We start from the raw sequence: 22,690 nt of genomic DNA on the forward strand, positions 1-22,690 counted from the left end.
TTACATGTTACTAACAAACAAACTCGTTGATAGAAATAAAATAGTGAATAACATTATTATATATTAAAATTTTGAATAAATACAATATTATTTTTAATTTTGTTTTATTGCACATTAAAATGTGACATCAAATTAGAGATGTAAATGAATTAAGTCAAGTTCGAATCATTTCTAACTTGAGCTTAAACTTGAACTATATTAATTAATCGAGTTCATGCTTAAGCCCTAGTTTAATTCAATGAGTTCGAGCTGGCTCATAAGCCAATTCGTTTTGCTATAATTCAAATAATTATTATCATTAAATTATAGAAAGAAAGGTAAATTTAGAAGATAAATAATAAAGAATCACTTGATATAAGAAACTGAGACATGATTTTTAAATATGTATAATACTTTTATGCATATTGAATTCTAATATATTTTAGTGTATTTGATAATAAAAATTTTAAACAAACCGGCTCACAATTTAATGATTTGGGTCAAGATTAGCTTAAGTTTAACTCGTTAGCTCATCAAGTTAAGCTCACAAATCATTTATTGAGCTAAGCTCCAACAGACTCACGAATCGACTTGACTCGCTTAGATATTTTTCAACAATTGGAACTGTGGTAAAAGCTTTTCTTTTCGTCGTTAATCCGAGTTTAACGCGTTAATTTGTACTATTCTTATTTATATATGAAAATTTTTCTTAAAAAAATAATTATCATTTCCTCAATTACAAAGGCGGAATATGTAATTTTTAAATTATCGATTCCGTTGTTCACCGAACGAGTCATACACGTTGTCCGGGTCCAATATTCGGTCAACCATCCTTGGCGTAGATCCTACTAAGAATTTTTTTTTATATTCACTATTATTTATTTATTTATTTTATTTTTTTATATTCACTATGTGTGGGTTGAAGGCTGTGTCATTTGAGCTAATGGAGATATTATAATAGTTTTGTTATAGTTTTATATAATTATAAAAAATATATATTAATATTATAAAATAAAATTTATGAAATTAAATTTAGGATCATTCCAATTCTATTTTATAAAATTATAGTCAAAATAATATGTTAATGAGATGAACTTAATAATACCAAAAAGTCTTGATTCGAGTTCAAATGATCTTAAATCAAGTACTTGAAGTATAATAAAAGATTTTATAACATCATTCAATGTTATTTTGAGCTTATTGTAAGAGGAATATATCCAAAGAGCTCAAAATCACTCAATTCTACCTAAATGATGATTTTTTATCAAGGAGATCAACACATTATTTGCATGAGGATTTAGGAAATTTTGTTAAAAAATAAATAGTATTCGATAAAATTTAAATAAATCGTTATTCTACACATGAAAAGAGTCTAGATTGATGAGGGATTATAAATTTACAAAATACTAATGTTCGATCCTCCTGACGATCAACTTGATGTTGTAAACACCAACATCTAAACTTACCATCTACAACAATGTTTATGCATGCTATTGAAATCAATGCCAACGGCTATCATTGCCAACATGGTTGATGCACATCTTCAACACTAAAATTGGCACCCACAAAACCAACAAGGTTGTTGCCTACCCTCTCTAACAACATCAATGTCTATCATCGTCAATAAGGTCAATACATGTCTTTGACACGCGTTATCACTAATAAGGTTGATATATACTTTCAACACCAACATCAACACGCATCAGTCAATAGGTTAATGCACATTATGATTAATAACAACATCGATTTCCTACATCACAAACTATTTTAATGCTCCCCATTTTAAATAATGTTGATGTTCACTACTGCTAATAAAATCGATGCACATCAATGACATCAACGTTGATGAAACCATCAATAATAAGGTTGGCGAACACAAATAATACTAACATTGATACATGTCACTGCCCAATGAGATTAATAAATATTATCGACAAGATTGATTCCCACCACTCTTATAAGGTCGATGCATGCCATCAACATCAACTTCAATTTGATGTTCATATCAATTTTATCCAAGAACTTTGATGTTTATAATTATTAACAATATTGATATATGTCATTGCCAACAAGGGCGATGCACATTATAAATACTAAATGTCAATGCCAGTGATCACCTATCATCAACATCAATCATGACGCCTATTGTAGGAATGCCACTTTTTGTAATTTATGACTCACACATATAGAATAATTTCAACAAAACTAAAAAATGTAGTGGTTTTTCTCCTTCCAAGATTTTTCACTTAGAAAACCTCTTATCCTATATGTCACTTTCAGCTTCTCTTATTTGTATTTCTAAGATCTTTATACAATATTGAAACAATAAACTCTCACTACTGCACTAAATATTATAGCAACCAACAATGTTAATATATCAAATAATACAACATATAAATACTATGAATTGCAATGATTGAAATAATAGAAATTATAAATTTTAATCAATGATATATTTTGTTAAATAAATTTGTATGATGTAAAATAAATATAATTCATTAAATTAATTACTTTCAAATATCATTAAATTTAAGTTATCATTTTTTTCTTAAATAAAATTTTAAATGATGAAACTATAGCATGTTCAACCAATTAATTTATGTCAAGTTGTTTGATAAAAAATTCAATAATTGTAGATAATATTAGTTTAATCATTTTTAAAAAGATTATACTAAGTAGAAGATTACATTATGAGTTTATTTCAATTTTATTTTTTTCATAAAATATCTTAGACAATTGTTTGTTCCTTCAGCATAGCATGGTCAAATAATTTACTATATAAGACAAGACAGTTGGCCATTTCTGACTATTATGACTTTTTCTTCAACCAAATTAGATCAAAAGTAAGCCCAAAGTCAGGTAAGATTTTAAAACATTAGCTTTGATATTTCTCAATAAATTTTACTTGATCTAAAAAATTATTGATACATTATTATATTAAAAAAATTTAAATTAATTTCAGAATCATCCAAACTCAATTACACGAAAACGGAGTGTCTTGATAAGAGGAATCTAATAAAATTATAAGTGATATGATCAAAGTCAAAATGAGACCAAATCAAGCACTTGAAATAAAGTTGGAAACTTTAAAGCATTGAGTGAAGGATCATGTATGCTTATAGTCAATTCAAGCATCTCCAAATTTTACATGCTTGTAGTTAATTCCGGCAACTCGACCTGACAAATCCAACAAGCACATGATCACTAGATTTTGAGATCATTAGTATGATAAGTGCTAAATGAATGGTTCATGATCAAAGAATTTCATATGAGTCTTTTTACAGAGTATTGTGAAATTGCGGTTGAATTTATCAAAATATTAGCTAAAAAAATACTATAAATAGTCAATTCTTTACATGAAGGGGCTCTTGACTTGAGTTTGGAGGGAACTTAGAGATTTGAAGAACTCTAAAGCTCTACTTGATGTTCAATGCTAACAATCACCACAAATCATCTTCGTCGCCTAAATCTCATGTTATCTAACAACCACTGCAAGATTATTGTCATCCAATCACGATCATCCTATTATTAGTATCTGATTACTGTCACTTGACCATCATTATCCATTCATCATCATTCGACCATCATTATTTGATTGCTACCATCAAATTCTCATCATCCAACTATCATCACCCATCCATTATCATCCGACTAACACCATCCAGGAATTGCATCTACTGCATTCTCTCTCTCCTTCACAAGACTACAAACTTATATCACATACTTTGTAATTTCGGCTTCTCCAATTAGGGTCAAGGGAACAATGAATAACTTATTCACATAATTGATTATTTAATTTAGTTCTAATTTTTCTTTTCTTTTTTTTTTTTGAGTTTTTCATATAAAAATTTGATGTGTACAAGTTTTTTTTTTATCTATATATATATATATATATATATATATATTGGAACTGCATGGAACACTAGGACATAACAGTTCTATCTATCACTATGAATTTTCTAGCAAGCAATAAAGATAGTGTGAAATCCTCTCAAAATAAAATCTATATTAAAAATAATTTGATATTTATTTTATTTTAATATGCTCAATTATATACTTTTAAAAAATATAATTTATTTCTTCTAAATAAGCCACCTAAAGCAAACCAGATTATTTTAATTATTAATCTCAAGATATCATTATCTTCATCCATGGATGTAATAATTATATTAATCAGACAGCCAAATGGTCTTTTCGCCCGCTGTCAAAGTGCCGGAAAAGCTAATTAATCTCCAATTACTAAATCTTTCTTTTTTTTTTCCGTATAGTGCAGGTAAATGAATTTTATTTAGTTATTTTTCTCATCACTGGCCTGCTTTTTCCTTACGCATACGCATATAAATCAGCATGCAGGATTCACTTCATGAGAAGAGTACTTACTCTTCCCTCAAAATCCTCCGTTTCTATCTCCGGCGAACAACGGCCGGAGGCCACCGTCGACGGCGGCAGGTATATTTCTTTTCTGCTTCTCTTTTTTCCTTCTCCTTAATCAATTGGGAAAAATATTAATAGCACATAGAAAGTCTATTGAAATAATATTAATAATTTCCTTTTTATTCGTTTCGTCAGTGAAATAAAAACTCATCATTGAGAAAATTTTAAATTAATATTAGTTATTAATTTCATCCAACTCAATCATTGCTAAAGCTATTAAAAGAATGATTTTTTAAAATTAAAATAACATTTTATTCTCTTAAAAATAAAAAAAAGATAATCTATGCATTAAAAAAACATTGAAATATATGATTTATTATATTAAAATTTTGAGTAAAACATTACTTGTTTTAATACATTATCTCAAAAAATAAAAAAACAAGCATTTCAACTATTATTTTGAGACGTTAGGGGATTCGAGCGAGGGTGAGAGGGGAGGAAGAACTTCCGCCGACCATCTGACCACTTACTCGATCTCAACTATCAGATTCGACCATCTGGCAGCTTACCCGATCTTAACTATAGATATTTACTAACAAAATATAAATTTAAGTGAAATAAATAATAGTGATTATTGAAATTTTGTTTGTAGCGTTACCTCATGAATTGTCATGTACATGAAATGTTCGTTGAAGTTCAATTAATTTCCACATGGAAGCAGAGGCAAATCAAAAGCCTTGTTGTCTGAATAATTCCGTTCATGATACGGCACGTGGAGTCTGGTCACCACCTGCCTTCTTATTTTGCAGAAACTTCCTTTCCCCTTCATTTTTTTTTTGTTTGACTCTCTTCTCGGCCTCTGTGTCGCCTAATCAGGAAGAGATGGAGGATGGAGTGAAAATGAAGAGCTTCAGGGATGAGGATATGGAGACCAGAAGAATATTCCTGAGGAGCTACCCTCTGCGATGGGATGAGGAAGAGGAAGAAGAAGATCAAGAAGAAGAAGGTGAGAGCCCTCGAAAACAGGTGGCCTCAAGTAAAAAGCAACGATACTTCAAATTCAAATCGCTTATGAAGAGAAACTTCATAACTGTGCTCCACTGGGGAGAAGGGAAGCTCCTGCTACTGAAGAAGATGAAGAACAAAGTTGCCTTTTACCTTGTGGCCTGCCATCCCTTTGGCTTCAAAACATCTACCAAGTTTATCACTGCAGCTTGATTTTTTAGTTAAAATCTCTTTCAGTAGCTGCTTTAAATCTTGTTTCTGGTTCAGAAGATACAGCTATTTCTTGTTTTATTTTCTTAATGCTTTTCTCAGGTATATATAAATCCTATGTAAACTAGTACTGTGACCTTTTCTGATGGGCTTTTCACTAGGAACATCTCAGTCCCTGTTTCTTCCCAGTTGCATGTGTTTTCTTCCCTCTGTCCAAAAAAAAAAAAAAATCTCGATTTCGTAAGGAAAAAGAAATCCCTTTATCTAAATTTGGTATTCAACGGCTATAACTTATTCTCTGTTCTGATGAAACAGTTTTCCAAGTAATCAAAGTTTCATCATGAACGTCATATTTCAATATGCTCGGGCATATCTTCTTAGATGTAGGAATATGAGTGATTCATTGTGGTAAAGAAAATTATAAATCTGAAGTAGAATTAAGTCAACTTAGAGAGTCAGATTGGTATTAGTATATAATTTCATCTTATGTCAGGTAAAAGAACAGATTCTTCCTTGTTATTAGATTAACTAGTCAAAGGAAGCGCTCGATCCACACTCAATTTGAGCATACGATGAGTCCTTCGATCAGTACACAGGTCCTGAGAACCCAGATTTTTTTTATTGAGTACATCCCCAGCGTAAGGCAATCTCCAACCGAAAAATTCAATTTTAATACTAAAGGAGATTTACATACATATCACTTTATTTTATGCTATTTATATATCTAACACTCAAAACATCAATATTATATGCCTACCACCCATACAATAATTTTGGGTGCATGAAATGAAATATTAAAATTTATAAGATGGTATGAATGATAGAAATGAATTATATGAGTGGTATATTTGATATTAAAGTTTTATATAGGTGGTATGTATGTAATATTAATATTTTAGGTGTTAGATATGTAAATAACATGAAATAAAGTGGTATGAGATTTACATACATACCACTTTATTTTATGCTATTTATATATCTAATACCCAAAACATTAACTCGTTTACAACCGAACTTTATTTTCAAATACCAAAAAAGAATATTTGGTATATATTCTTTCTCATAATTTATTTAACCTAATTTTCGGTTTTTTTTTTTAAATTTGAATGTGAACAGTGCGATGTGAATATTGACGTCGCATTGTACACCCTCTGATGAATGACCCTTTTTTTTTTGACATCGGCTGGAGCAAATGACGGAGGCCAAACAAGTGTTTGGCGTTCGGCTGAAGATGATCTAAATGAGCACATAAGCATATGGGTGGACTCTTTGTTTGTGAAATTAGTCATGGTGAATCAAGTCAGCTTTGTGTGGATTGAAGCAAACTGAGTGAGATGAAATCATCTCAAATAAGTATAGAAAGGTTTATTGTGATTTTATATCATTAATTTGAGTTTTTTATGTTTTTTTTTTTAAATTCCTTTGACATAAATTCGCGGCTTTCTAATACAGTCGATATGCTCAGCATTTAGAGCTTTTTTTAGGTTGGCTTAATGTAACGGAAGCTATTTTATGCTATATGCTAAAGTAATGTAAAGAGCAATTATATCTTTCATCATCACCTACACCTCCTGTCCCACAGAAAAATTATTAGGTGCAAAGTGCGCATCGTCCGCACAAGCACTGGGTACCTAGCGGTACCGAGTGGTACCTAGCTAGGTACCCAATACTTGTGCAGACGGTTCTCCCCGTCCGCACTCCGCACATAATAATCTCTCTCCCGCGAGCAGGAAAGAAATTCAATCTGTGGAAAGTGCTGCACTCTATGAAACTAGATGTCAAATAACTTCTATAAAAATTAATAAAGCTATACTCCCAAATATACTCAAACAGTTAAGTAAAATAACTTATTTTTTTTTTTCAACATAAATATTTTATGTTTCACTGGACTTGACTTGCCTAAACTACTGAACTCATGCAAGATCTAATACTTCCATAAAGTCTTGTGCGCACCACCTTTAAAGCTTTATTTGAAGAGTAATTATTCTATGCTGAGTCTGAACACAATATATACAGTGTATGCAGTATATTTAAACTTACAATCCAAATAATTCTCTGCTTCTTAAAATAACTTTTTAATTAAATTTTTTTAATTTTTTAACTAAAAAGTTTTAAGCAGAAAGAAAACCCCAAACGAAACCTAAATTCACATATTGAAGTTGAATATCCCCATTAGTCATCTCCAAGAAGCATTTACTTACATCAGCTGAAAATGTGTTGAAGGATAAATAATAATAATAACTTGGTATTAGATGTCCTGACAAAACGATTGAAACTTTTTTAAAATTATTTAAATTTATTTTATAATGACTATACCAGATAAATAATTTATAATATATTTATTTTAAATCCTAATAAAAAAAATTGATCATAAATATTATTTACTTTATTAAAATGATTCAAAGTAAAACTTATATTTAATAAAAAAAAATTAATTTAATATTACTATGAAAATATCCTGAAACGAGAAGATTATTTCCCTAAAATAAAAAATCCAAATTAAATATTTTGCAAGTAATTTATCATCCTTTCCAAAAAAAATAATATTTATTAATATAAATAAGGCTCTATTTTGAAAGAACAGACCACCATTCTGCTTATGAACATTACATAAGGCGATTTTCCTTGGATATTAAATAAAAACATATTTATACACTATGCCATGCTAACCTTTCAAGGCAAGCAAGCACTGAATGACTGCCCTCCAACCTGAACAAAGTTGGCCCTATAATTTTGTTAGCCAGTCTTTTTTCCTAAACAAATTAGCATATACAAAGAAAAGAACAAAAAAATTTCTGCCAAAATCTCAGGGCCAACTAACTTAGAAGCTCCTCTGATGTACAAATATACTGCAAAGCTATGGTCATTTTCAGCCATTCAGCTTTCGCAGGAAATGGCCTAGATCGTATTCTTCTGAATATTGAGACTGATCCCAAAGCTCCTCGAGTCCACTGAGTATAGCCTTGAGGCCCTTTTTACCTGCTGGCCTGGAATCCTCATCCAGCCCATTAGAACTCGAAGTGCCAGCAACCTGCACACATGCCAATGATGAGTTGAAATAAGCAGAACGCTTTAGCTTCAGGAAGAGAAAATGAGGTGCAAGATGGTGTTCAAAAGGCTAAAATTTATACAGCTCAACCTAGTCGAGTAATTGAGAGATTCGGGTTCTAATGCATAGGGATAGACCCGGCCTTAATTTTTAGGGGGGCAAACTTACTTAAAGATGATTAGTCATTCAATTTCTACAAACGGTATGTTGAAGTTGCCTTCAATTTGGCTTGACCCGTATTTGTTCATATCCTTAATCGTCGTACGCTTCGTAGATATGTCGGGGGTTCAAGTGGGCAGCGCCTCCTGGCGGGGTTCAACCTTGTCGCAAGGTCAAGGGGCAACGCCCTTGCGGGGGTTTGTGGGGGCAACGCCCTCGAAACAAATTTTGATTGTAAAGATATTTTTGGTATTCAAATTAATAAATAAAATGTGTTTAGTTATGCTGGGGACAATTGCCTAAAGACTATAATATTTTAAAACTTTTAGGGGGGGGGTCAATTGCCTAAAAACCGTTGTAATAAAGACTAAAAAATAGACAGAGGGACAAATTATCTAAAAAATCATATAATAAAAAAAAAAATATTTTTTTTAAGGGGGGTCCGCCCATGTCAATGCAGAGGGTATGAGTTCGAGGCTTTCCGCAAACTGATAAGATGATAATACCAAAAAACAAAGGGAGGAAGCTGGCCCATCTGTACTGCAGTCCCTATGCTAAGCGTGCATGAATGCATACGCTTATCGAGAACTTAGCACACATGTGCACTGTTCACAGTTCCTTTCTGGTTAATTATAAGTCATATATATCTCCTCTTTCCTAACTCCAAAAAGAGCTTGCATACAAACCACATATTAGAAAAAAAAAAAAGAATCTTTGTTCAAGTAATGAGAATGCTATCACAGTGCAAGCCTTTAAATGTGTCTGCATATGCCTATGATATGGACTGCACATAATTCTGCACAATAGAAATGCAAAGTGTTGGTCCTTTCTTTACAGCACACTTAACCTAAAAATAAATTCGAATGCAACAATAACAACAAAAAGCCTTTGTCCCACTATGTGGGGTCAGCTACATGAACCCTTTTCGCCATTTTCTTGTTAAAAGTCAAAATCTCATTTAAATCTAATAAAGAAATATCATTTCTAATATTTTCTAACCAAGTCTTTTTAGGTCTACCTCTACCTTTCTTAACATAAGTCAAATCTAACTCTCCTAAAAGGGTCATCGGGAGGCCTCTGTTTAATGTGGCGAAACCATCTAAGGCGACTCTCTCTAATCTTATCTTCCACTGGAACTACTAAAATCTTTTCAAGTATATGCTCTTTTCGTATCCTATCTCTAAGGGTAAAGCTACTCATCCACCTAAGCATCCTCATCTCTGCAATACTTAACTTAGTATTATGCTTCTCTTTTAATGGCCAACATTCGGCACCATAAAACATTGCAGGTCTCACCACCATCTTATAGAATTTTCCCTTAAGTTTGAATGCAAGAAAATTAAATAAATAAAAACCCTTCAGTGTTGTGGTGAGAATGAATCATTTCAGGAAACTACATAAGTTTTCTCATTTTGTATCTAAGGGTCAGATAATTACTCAACCAAGACTACGCAGGAAAAAAGGATTACCTTTCCAGAGGCTGAAGCAGGAGTAAACAGATCAAGCAACTGATCTGTGTTCATTGTTTTCAGGCTAGCATTCTCTGCATTAATTACAGCATTTGCAACAGAGAGTTTGAACTTCTGAAGACTCATAATCTTCTCTTCCAAGGTGCCCCGCATGATGAGACGATGAACATTTACGACTTTCCGTTGACCCAACCTATGCGCCCTGTCCATTGCCTGAGAATAACAAAGCGTAACACATTAGTAATGAATATTCCACGTGTTTAAAGACAGATGGCCTGGATATTCAACCCCAGTAGACTTGGGTGAGAAAGAACATTAGCATGAATCTCATTATAAAATCATTTCTCAAGATATGTCATCAGCTTATGCGCCATGACTAAAACCACTAATTTCATGGAACCTGAATATTCTCCTAGAAGCCTCAGATTAGTATTTAGTGCATTTCCAGGTAAAAAAAAAAACTTGCCAAAGGCCCAAAACAAAGTGAAAGAGTTTGTTGCATTGATATTTAGCAGAAAACAGAGAAAAAGAAAAAGAAACAGGTAAAAAACCGACAGATGTAGAGGAGGCAAGGTTATGTAAAAAAATTGAGGTTGATCATTTATAAAGGATGCCTACCAGCACAACCTACATGTTAAAATACAAATACAGCTAGGTCCTCATAATAACATTAATCTTTGGGACAAATCCATTCTCAAGAATCATTTTGTTATATATATATATATATACACACACACACACACACAAATAAGTAATTATACGTATATTAGCATATATGAATAAAATTCCTGATAACTTTAATTTCATAAACTTACATATTACTGTCTTCACGTGACACCAAAGCCACCTAACTGCTTCTAATTCTCCCAGCCTAGCATTACACTCCTACACACACCCAATTCTACGTAACCTACTCCAACCGCCATCTAACATCTTACCTCACTACCGCTTGAGCTCGCCACCTACAAAACTTCTCTTCAACTTCTCCTCTTCTTCAAGTATGCACCAGGCCACACAGCCGCAATTTCACTAGCGAACCAACCAACTCCCTCTCCCTTTATTTCATTTCTCTAATAGAGAGAGTTAAGTACCTCTCTCTCTCTCTCTTAAGTATCTCAAACTCTCTCCTATTTTCTCTCTAACAGTAGACTTGGATTGAAGACTCCGACAGCATTGTCGCTTGAAACCAATCATACACGCTTTTCGTAGTATGAAGGGCATGCTTAGCATCTCTATAAAATTTCCTTTATGCATAGAAGACACCGAGAGACTGTCGAAATCCATACCAAGTGTAATTATAGGGAACTAGACCTAAAATAATATTTAAAGAAAAATCACAACTAAATAAAATTTGTAAAACCAAAATAGTGACAAGGAACTTGTGATGCACACTATAGCTCATTTACATGTGAAAATAAGAGAGATTTCAAATGAATAAATCTTGCTTATTGATGAAAACAAGGACTTTTAACGAATACATCAACTCGCCTATGGGCAAGAATAAGAATAAGAACTTGTGATGCATACTATAGCTCACTTACAGGCACAAACAAGGGACCTTTAATGATAACGACAACTTGCCTAAAAACAATATCGAAGGATTTGCAATGAACACAGCAATGCGCCTATGAGCGTGAAGAGGGTACTTGTAGCGAACACATCAATTTGTTACCTTAGGATTGGAGTTGTAACAAATACATCGATAACCTGAAAAGAATGCTACTACTTTGATAAAGATGCCACAACATCCTGAAGAATGCAATAACCCAACAAAGTGCGCACTAAAAAATGTAAAGTTGTTTTCAAAAGCATGCGAAGAAATTGAAAGCAAGTGAACACACTACGCAAATGCACTTAAGTGCGTGCAAGCACATTGCATGAGCGCCCCAAAAAGCATGTCAATACATTGGAAGCATGCATATACATCATGCAAGTGCACCAAAATGCATGCAAGTACATAATGTGGATACATTGAAAAACGTGCACGACACTTGAAAGACAACTAAAATTCTCACATGTGCTCCAACCATTATTTTAAACTTTAAATCCAAAGTCTAAAAATGATGTGAGGGGGCTAAAGAGCAATCTAAGATTCAAGTCCGATCCGCCTTAAAATGGATTAGAGTTGATCGACATGAGTTGAACTAAAAATCAAACATGATCCTCTGTTGGTAGGCAAACATAATTGACAAGGTTCAAATAACCAAACTATGAATTACTTAAAACCTCGACGGTGATCGTGTTAAAAGTGAATATCAACCGGAGGGCACACTATCATCAAAATGCACCCAATGTGCACTAAGATCGAACATGATCCTCTATTAGAAAGCAAATAGAATCAACAAGGTTAAAATAACAAAAAATATAAATTATTTAAAACTCGAATGATGGTCGTGTTGAAAGCTAATCTCAACCAGAGGGGTCAACAATCATATTTAATTGAAATTTTAGAACTCAACATCTACCAAATTTTAAAAATCTCAAGTGAAATTTAATCAGCTCTAACTTAAAGCAAAACTCATCCACGTTCTGCAACCATTTGGAGAGTGCAATGAATTTAAGAATAACTTCAACTCAAAATGAGCAAATGTCCAATCGAGAATATCACTATAATAAATTCTCAAACAATATATTTCCACTAGGGGTGTAAACGAGTCGAGTCGAGTCGTGTTTTGGCCCTTATCGAGCTCGGCTCGTTAGATACAAAGCGAGCTCGAACTCGAGCTCGAGCTCGAACTCGAGCTCATAAACGAGTCGAGCTCGAGCCGGCTCGCGAGCCGGCTTGGCTCACTTACACCCCTAATTGCCACTAAGGATGTATTTATCATCTAACCGGTTGGTTGGCATGACTTCATAGAACCTGTGGCTTGGCTCAGTGACTCCACAGAGTAAAGGTTCATAATTAATCCTCAAATCGATGGTTTCGCCGAACGGCTCCACAAATAACCTGTGGCTTGGCTGAACGACTCCAAGGGTCAACGATTATGACCAAGGCCCTCCGACTCGGTGGCTTGGCCCAATAACTTCACTATATTGTGATTATGGCTAAAGCCTATATATTCCCAATGGCTAATGCCCTTAAGTAATGAATAATATGGTAGAATCGATAGGGCGCAAAGGATTCTTCAATCAAGTTAGGTCAACTACCTTCTCTGATTAAATAGACTAAAGATCATGACAACCTAGGATGACAAAACTATAAGATCTTGATCAAGTTCGTCGTGAATCCTCCAACATCCGCTTTAAGTAAAATAATGGTAAATTTCTAATTTTAAATATATAAAATTATTGTTATTATATGCTGAGTATTTAATACATGTTTAATGACTAGCCTTAATCGAAAGTACACTCTCATTATTGGAAGATGTAATTAACTATAGAAGCTTGCACCTATAAAAAATCATAACTCAAATCTTAAAGTCCTCACATAGGAGGATGAAATCTTTGAATAATGTCTTTATCTCCAACCAACTTCCTTTGAAAATTTCCCGCGGAATTTAATCCGTTAAAACTCTCCCCAAATGTACGCGGAGAGGCCAGGGGACTCGAAAGCTAAATTTACTAAGGTTGTATGAAGAAATGTATTTATTTATATTATAATCAATAGGTTCTTCTTAATGATGTATTTCTTACTTTGTTCCAAAATAACAGATGTTACACACATGGCACATATCTTACACAATACATCTAGTTGCATGGTTAGAATTTTTTTTTTTTCAAATGAAGATCCTAGGTTCATGGGACACTATTGCAAAACACCATTCTAGATGCTACTTCGCACGACCTAACAATTCTCTTTAACATCAACCCACAAAACAAACAAAGTCATAAATAATTGCCTTGTTAGCCTCTTATGATGCCATGTTGATGATCATTTAGGCACTTGAGATCCACTTCTTAATGCACAATTTACCATTAAAATTTAATTAATCGCACTAGTGATTCTCCACTTCAAAGTTGGTTAAAAAGAGAGATATATTCCCATTTATATACATCTTGAGTGTTTCCACCTAAATAACTTTAGAACACTCCACACCTCTACAAAAGCTCTTCTGGCCCTTCCAACCTCAAAAAACTCAAACCAAGATTTTCAAAATTGGGCCACGCATTGAACCAATGGAAAGAAAGATTCAAGATTTAAAGGTTTAGCCGATATCCAACCGGGAGTTCAATTATGATGACATAAGATTTCTAATAACGATGATGAGTAATAATTATATATATATATAATATGAAATATAAAATATATTCATGAAATAGGTCCAAAACAATATTGCATTTCCACACTATCTCCCCATTATAATATCTACTCAAGAATTCAATTGGTCTCAATTTAAGGGTTAAGCGGTTTAACTGTCGATACTTACCAGTTAACCCAACAAATCTATTTTTTTTTATTAGATTGAACCATTTTGAGAATTGGTTCACAATCTAATTTTCAGAGACATGCTCAAACGTAATGCTTCCTTAATTACAATGTGTCACATGATTAGCACTAGCCTATTTTTCAACATAAAGGTCGGATACCCTGGCACTTTTGAGCCTTGACTACAAACAATTAATGTTTTTGCACACTACCACAAGTTCCTATCATGCCTACTCCCCCACACCAATCTACTGACATTGTTAAATATACATTACAAATTTTATCAAAATTTATCCCTTTTCTTGATAACATTTCATGATTCATCAGTGTAATCATTTCACGAGGATGCCCCTTGCCAAGCTATGCTTGTGGAAGAATACCTTCACCTATACTCTCAAGAGAAGTTCTTTCCCACTAGTAAATGATGACGCAAATTAGATTCAACAACATTGATATCCAACATGACTCTGAATACGACTCTACAATTGATTATATTTACATTTCGTGTGTTTGAACTTGATAGGCATTCTAGAAAAATATTTTTCTAACTGTCATGCCGATATCTAGTAGCACTTCATGCACATATGAGACCAACTAATGGTTTAAGAACTATTTAACTTAACACCCCCTTCTCTTACTTCGTTTTTCTTAAACCAACCAGCACCCCCTCCTTCCTGTTCCTCTATTCCCCACCTCTTCATATCCATCATTTTCCTCCTCAATCTCAACCCATCAATCTCTCATAACACCAAAATATTTTGTAACCAAATCCCCTCCACCTATACCCATTACATAGTCAGAAACCACTAAAACCCTACTTCAAATAAGTCAGACTACCATGAATTCACGTGAATCCAACTTTTTAGATCCACTTGACGACTACACATCAAGGTTTTAGGACTGTCTTGCAATTTTAAAAATGATCTAAAGCAACAAGTTTAAATATCAAAATGTCATAAAATTAATAGCAATCAATTGAAATATACAGCTATAATTACAAACAATCATTTAACATAAAAATAAAATTCTCTTATAAAATTATTTTTGAAGGAAATGAAGCAAACATATCCAATTGCTTTATCAAATATCAAAATAGAAACATTCTCAAGTAAACCAAACCCCTTTTTAGCCTCATTCAACCAGGTATTAAGAGTAGAATTACATTATTTTTCAAATAAATAATTAAATATTTAAGGCAGCAACAAACGCAACAGAAATTGGTCATTTTTTTCAATATAAAATTTTCAATAAAGCCCCAAATTTTATTTACTTGAGAATACACAAAATACCTGGTGATCCTTCATAGGATTCCAATCATGCTCCATAAAGACCAATGTATCAGCAGAAGTCAAGTTCAAGCCAAGCCCACCAACTGTAGGTTGTGAATCAATAAATACCCAAACAATAGAAACAAACTTGATAAAGATAAATCTACAGAACTTACCATGCGTTGTCAACAATAACACATCTATAGTTGGATCAGAATTGAACGTTTTTACAATGTCAAAACGTTTATCAGGTTCAACAGATCCATCAAGCCTTAAATACGTGACACTGTTTCAATTAACAATTAACACAATTAGACTAACCATGAAGCGCTAGGAAGAAAAAAACAAATAAAGTGTATCATTGTCATCATCAATAGCCTTATCCTAACTATTTGGGCATTGATAACTAAAAATTTATGATTATTCAAAATAAATTAATGGAATTCTAAAAATTATATGTAGATACTAAATATAAGATGAAGCATAAAAAAATAATAATAATAATAATAAAAGATGAAGCATCATAACTTGCAGTCAGACAAAAAATCAAGATGCTCCTAAAAGTTCTCAATAAGTAGCAGTAAAACTGAAATTACTTGAAAGCCCAATTAAAAACCTCAAACCTGAAGCCATGGATGATGAAATTCATAAAACAAGAAATACAATAATAGCTAAGAAAAAATAAAGAGAAGAACCAGAACTTTCCACCTTCCTCGCCAGTAAGCTCTCAAAAAAGTTCAGTATATTCCCATTAATTGGACAAAAAAAATTATAAGCTACTAATTACACTCCTAGACTAAAAAATATTAAGCATATTGATTAATAGATACAAAAAGCTAGATAAGTTAGAACATTTAGCCTCTCCAAATTTACACGTAAATATAGCTATTATGCAGGTTTTATCCTTATTTAGTAATTTTTCTTTATATAGCCAGTTTGGGATTTAAACCATCATCAATTCCTTTAACAACTGGCAATTTATTGGCATGTGAAAGAGATAACTTTCTGAAGAGTTTTTTACAGTTTTGACCCAAAAACAAGGGATAAGAATTAATTAAAAGTATTATTTTAATACCATTTGGCAAAACTTAAACTGACATGTGAAATTAACATCTTGAAATGGGGCGCAACTTATATATACCCCCCTTTTATTTTTTAATCATCTGAATTTTAAGAATATAACTGCCCAAGCTGGAGGAATCCGAAAGGTGAAGTTTTTATTTCTTCTATATGTTTTTACAGGAGAAAAATCAAAATTTTATCATTAAATCAAATGCGATTGGTACTAAGATAGCTGACTGTATAAAGAAATAGCCATAAAAATTTTAGACTCTAGAAATAAATCAAAAATTGACTTAATGGAGGAGCAAGGAGATTCAAAAAGTTAAATAAATAAATATCTTTTAAAAGGAGATAATAAATAAGCATAATTAAATCTCACGAAGAGTCAGTGATTATAGAGGTGTTATAAGTTTTGCAAAGAGAATAACAAGTGAAGTAAAAAAGCTTCAACTTTAGATGATTCATTCATAGGACAACTTCATAGATAATGATCTATAATTTTAGGGGTGTAAAATAACATTAATGGCTAATTTTACTAAAAGATAAGGTGATATGCAGATGAAAAAAGTGTGAGTGAAGCGGATCTATTATACAATAGAATATGAACATAGACAAAGCTATAAATTCTTAAGTTAAAGATAGGTGATTGAAAATGAAGAATACCACACGAATACTCTGCAATAGAAGAATGTTATGAAGGCCTAAATGTGCATGATTTAAGACCACAATTAGCCAACTATGTTGCATGGGTCCGAGTGTTGCAAAATGAAGATGTCAATTATGGACAAGTTGTCTCTATCTTCTTTTGAATGAGATTTAAATATAAATATCCAAATATAATAAAATTGTATGAATTATTCAAGGTAGTTAACAAAAAATTGATAGCTTCGTGCGAAAAAAATAAAATAAAAGGAACAACAGTTTATGCATGAACAAAAAAAGCCTAATGATAATCGTAAGTTTGATATCCAAGGATTCAAATTTTAATCATATGAGGATACTTGTTCATGTTCCCATCATTTTCTTGCCAAAACATGCATTGCTCTTGCCCAGTCATTACGTCATCAACTAGAATCAAATCACAAATCTACCTTAAGACGATACAAATCCCTTAACTTTTCAATTCACAATTTTCGCATTTAAAATCTCAGATAAGACTAACATAATTAAGAGTATCTATCAGAACAAAACCGAGAATCTAAATAAAATTTAAATTCAACTTATATTATGCAAAAAACGGTAAAGAAATCACCTCTTCATGTGAGCATTAAATAAGTCCCTCTCGATAATATCCAAAAGAGACTGCAGGGAAATGCCAAATTAGAAAAAATAAATAAATAAATAAAACCAAGGATGATGGAATAACTTTGTGCTTCCCTACTGAAAAAAACTCACTCTGTGCTGAGCAAAAATCAGAACTCTATGTTGCCCTATTGAAATAGCACCTTCTGAACTTGTTGTGTCAGTGCCAATCCCACACTCTTCCAAAATTTCTTGAAGAGCCACCAGTTTCGGAGAATGGTGCAGCTCATGAAGCGCTGAGAGAAGATCATTGCAATCAGGAATAACATCAGACAGAAGGCCTTTCAGAGACTCCAGAGTCTTTTCACCAATCACAAGCAATGGATGACTACAGAGTTTTAACAAGTATTGTATCGCCTGTATTGGAAAAAAAAAGTATGCTAAGAAAGGATGAAACTACAACAAAAAAAGTAAATATAGCAATTGTTTCAGATTCAGCGATTCAGCAAGTACCTGGAAGACGTGAGAAGTCGCCTTAAGGGGTGCTTTTGCAACTGATTCGCTGCTAGTCTCACTCTCTGTAACTAATGATGAGATTTCCCTTTTAGAATCTGAACTTGAAAATTGCTCATACAGTTTAAGCTGTACAGGACTTAAGTTGCAGTATCTGTCCTGAATAATTTTCTCAGGAAGATCAGACAAAACTTCATCTTTTGTTCGACGGAGCAGGAATGGCATGACCTGCATAGCAGCATCAACTCAATTATTTCAAATATTTTTGCAATGGTGCATCCTGCATAATGTGATGATGGTAACAGTCACGCTGATTTTACCTGCTTATGTAATGCTTCCATGGCAAGCACCCCTGCTTCAGCATCCTTAGCAGAACATTTTGAATCTTTAGCAGCCAGAAGCGGTTTTCCATATGTTGCTTGGAACTTCAAAACCCATGCAGCAGATACACAGATGAATAAATGACATGCATGGATGTATGCCCACATATTTCAAAAGAGAGAAAAGATCAAAGAACTGAAATCCAAAAACAACCAACATAGAAGAAAGCTTAAAGCTATAAATTAGCTTAAGTTCATCCCCAACGACCATAACCTTTGCACGAGATAACAGCATCCAGTGAGTAACATACTAAAAATGTAAAAAAGGTAAAATACAAATTTCTCTTTAAAATCATATCCTTGAGTAACATAATTAAAAATGTAAAAGGTACAATACAAGATTCTCTTTAAAATAGTATCCTTGAGTAACATAACTAAAAATGTAAAAAAGTACAATAAAAATTTTTCATTAAAATCATATTCCATTTTTTTGCATATCCAAAAAATGAACAAAAATGTTTTTTATAAAATTCTATATTTCATTATGGTTATTTTGATATATTGAAGTGTGTGTGTGTGTGTGTGTGTGTGTGTGTGTATATATATATATATATATATATACACACATCTTAACTCATATAATTAATGTATGTATTAAATTCTTGCAACAAATTGAATTGAGTTTCAGGTTGCTAGTATTGAAGGACTTGAATGAGAAAAAAATATTTTGAGGCTAATTTTCTGTTAAATTGGATTGTTAATTTGAGAAGGGTTGGGTTATAAATTGAGAAAATTATTATTTTTAAGTGGTTTAAGAAAAAGAACAAGACAACAACATAATAGAAATAAAAAAAATGTTTAGAGGAGGATCTTACAATTGTGATAAGATATTCAATCTTTAATATAAGAAATAAATTATTTCCAGGCCTATTATTTGTGAATCCTTACAATTAAATTTAAATATCATGTGAATAGGTAAAGATTTTATTCATATTGAGCATGCAAATAGTGCCTAATGTTATTAAAAAGATTATTGTATTCTATATGATCACCAGTTCATAAATAATTTCATAATATTTCTATATAACTCAAGTTTTAATATTGTTTAACAACACATGATGCATATTTAAACCTAGATATCAACTTTTATATATTATGTTATACCTTTGATGCATGTTAATATAGATTATTTGAAAACAGGTGCATGTCAAATACTAAATAATTTTAAAGTCCTATTAAATGATGATAAAATAAAAATCCTATGAAAAGTTATGACATGTGAAAAAAATTAGTATATTAATGCTCTATGTAGATAGAAAAAAATTCTGACAATATAAGCCTCAACAAAGAACAAAAAGAAGTTCCCAACTCTCAATACTAGAAAGGTTGGGCAGTTTAACCTACATTAAAAGATCATTAATAATTGCTATGATGGATTGTTAAAATTTAATCAATGGCGATTATGACTAATGAGCTAGGTGATGATCAACTGATATAAAAGTACTAAAAGCCTACATAAACAATAATGATATTTTTAAGATAATGATCAATTAAAATGAGAAAGAAAATGAAAATAAAACAAGTAATTTCATACAAGCAATTGACTAGTATATTGCATTAAATGATTTGACATTCGATAAATGTACTTCATTTACTTGCAAATATTCATGTTTATAGCTTATAGTTAAGTATTTCACTTATCTAATCATCAAAGCATGTCTTGAAATATTTTTTTTTGCGCTAAGATAGGTACATTATGAATATTGATACTCATATCAATTCATATGATCAACACTTACAATAAGCCACTATCTCAATATGTGGAGTCGGTTGTATGAATCATTTTCTCCATTATGTCCCATTAAGAGTCAAATTATCATTTAAATCTAATAAAAAAGACCATTACTAATACTTCATAACTAAGTCCTTTTAGTTTCATTTCTAAATTTCTTAATATAGACTGGATCTAATGCATCTCTCCTAAAAAGATAACGACCACTAGATCAACTCCAACCTTTTCACGTATATATTCTTTCACATTTTGTCTCCAAATGTTAAGCCACTTATCCCGAGCATCCTCATATCTACAAACCATAACTTAATTTTATGTTTCTCTTTTAATAATCAAATTTTTGCGCCATAAAGCATTGTAGAACTCACTACAATCTTATAAAATTTTCTCTCAAGTATGAGGGGTACATTTATATCACACAACAGGCTCGATGTATTCTCCACTTCAGTCATCCAACTTGAAGACTACTAATGATATCCCTATTTATTTCACAATCGCTTTAAACAATAGACTAAAGACATCTAAAATTAGTACTCTTTTTAGTAACTTGATCGCCCAATATCATCATCACACCACTAGATCTATTACTACTAAAACTACACTTCATATATTTGATTTTAGATTCACTCAAACAAAAACCTTTAGACTCTAAGTTTGACCTTCATAATTCAAGTTTTTCATCAACTCCCTCTCTAGTCTCATCAAAAAGAAGAATATCATCAGTAAAAAGTGTACACCAAGGTACATCATCTTGCAAATATCTAGTAAGAACATCCATGACTAAAGCAAAAAAAAATATGGGATTAAAGCTAATACTTGATGTAAACCAACTAATATAGGAAAATATTTGGCCAAATTATCTCATGTTTGAACATATGTAACAACTCATATATACATATCTTTTAATGACTTGAATGTAAGCATTATTAACTCCTTTCTTTTCTAGAACTCTCCAGAGCACTTCTATTAAAACTTTATCATATGCTTCCTCTAAATCAATAAATAACATTTGTACGTCCTCCTTACTCTCTCTATACTTCTCCATGAAACCTCTCAACAAATGTATAACTTCCATAGTAGATCTATCAGGCATGAATCCAAATTAATTTAGAAAAACATCATTATCACGTCGCAACCTATGCTCAATTACTCTATCACATAATTTTAAAGTAGGAACATTAACTTAATTCCTTTATAGTTAACACATTTTTGTGCATCGCCTTTATTCTTAAAAATATGAACCAACATAATCATTCTCCACTCATCTGACATGTTTTTAATTTTTAAAATAATATTAAAAATTTTGTGAGCCAAAAAATTTATTGATCTCTTAAACATTTACACACATTTATTGCAATATCATCACAGCATACTACTTTTTCACACTTCATTTTTTTATATCTCTCAATTTTCAATATTACTAAGAAGACGATAAAAATAAAATTCTCTATTTTTATTTAGGGTGCTAAGGTCACCATAGTCAATCATATTCTCATAATATTTATTGAAAATTTTATCGAAATATCTTATCCACCTATATTGAATATTCTATTCTAAAAAACACTTTTTGAACTTCATCATTAATGCATCACTTGAAATCCTTACTTCATCTATCTCTTTGCTTGGCTAATATATATATATATATATATATATCTTTCGTCCTCCTTAATATATAATTTATTATATAAATTACCAAGAGCTAAATTATTAGCATTGCATATTGCTTTCTTAGCCTTCCTAAGGGTCCCTTTATATCTTTCCGAATTTTCAAATTTTTAACATCTAAACCAATTTTTTTATAAAAACATTCATATTTTTTTATTTATTAATTTCACCACAAACTATTTTTTATTATTATGAGGTTTTTCTTTTGATCCTCCAA

At 31.8% G+C, this 22,690-nt stretch overlaps 2 protein-coding genes across 6 annotated transcripts in view; one reads left to right on the forward strand and one right to left on the reverse strand.

Moving 5' to 3' along the window:
- Nucleotides 1-4,311: 4,311 nt before the first annotated feature.
- Nucleotides 4,312-5,753, forward strand: LOC110092538. Its single transcript, XM_020817129.2, has 2 exons — nt 4,312-4,428; nt 5,230-5,753. The coding sequence occupies exons 1-2, from the start codon at nt 4,327-4,329 to the stop codon at nt 5,569-5,571; spliced, it is 444 nt and encodes a 147-aa protein (XP_020672788.1). The 5' UTR covers nt 4,312-4,326; the 3' UTR covers nt 5,572-5,753.
- Nucleotides 5,754-8,096: 2,343 nt separating this feature from the next.
- Nucleotides 8,097-22,690, reverse strand: part of LOC110092544 (TATA-binding protein-associated factor BTAF1) — a 64,733-nt gene continuing 50,139 nt past the window's right edge. For 3 of the 5 annotated variants that reach the window (XM_028693950.1, XM_020817135.2, XM_028693953.1), the window contains 8 exons: nt 19,017-19,121; nt 18,697-18,924; nt 18,337-18,600; nt 18,194-18,243; nt 16,056-16,165; nt 15,901-15,983; nt 10,246-10,458; nt 8,438-8,599 (listed from right to left, as the gene is read on the reverse strand). In XM_028693950.1, the coding sequence (XP_028549783.1) occupies nt 8,438-8,599; nt 10,246-10,458; nt 15,901-15,983; nt 16,056-16,165; nt 18,194-18,243; nt 18,337-18,600; nt 18,697-18,924; nt 19,017-19,121 (1,215 nt within the window). Of the gene's footprint in view, nt 8,600-10,245; nt 10,459-15,900; nt 15,984-16,055; nt 16,166-18,193; nt 18,244-18,336; nt 18,601-18,696; nt 18,925-19,016; nt 19,122-22,690 lie in introns of all 5 variants that reach the window. The other 2 variants (XM_028693958.1, XM_020817134.2) reach the window with 1 other exon arrangement.

This window comes from Dendrobium catenatum, unplaced genomic scaffold (assembly GCF_001605985.2).
Source record: "Dendrobium catenatum unplaced genomic scaffold, ASM160598v2 fragScaff_scaffold_45, whole genome shotgun sequence".
NCBI lineage: Eukaryota > Viridiplantae > Streptophyta > Magnoliopsida > Asparagales > Orchidaceae > Dendrobium > Dendrobium catenatum.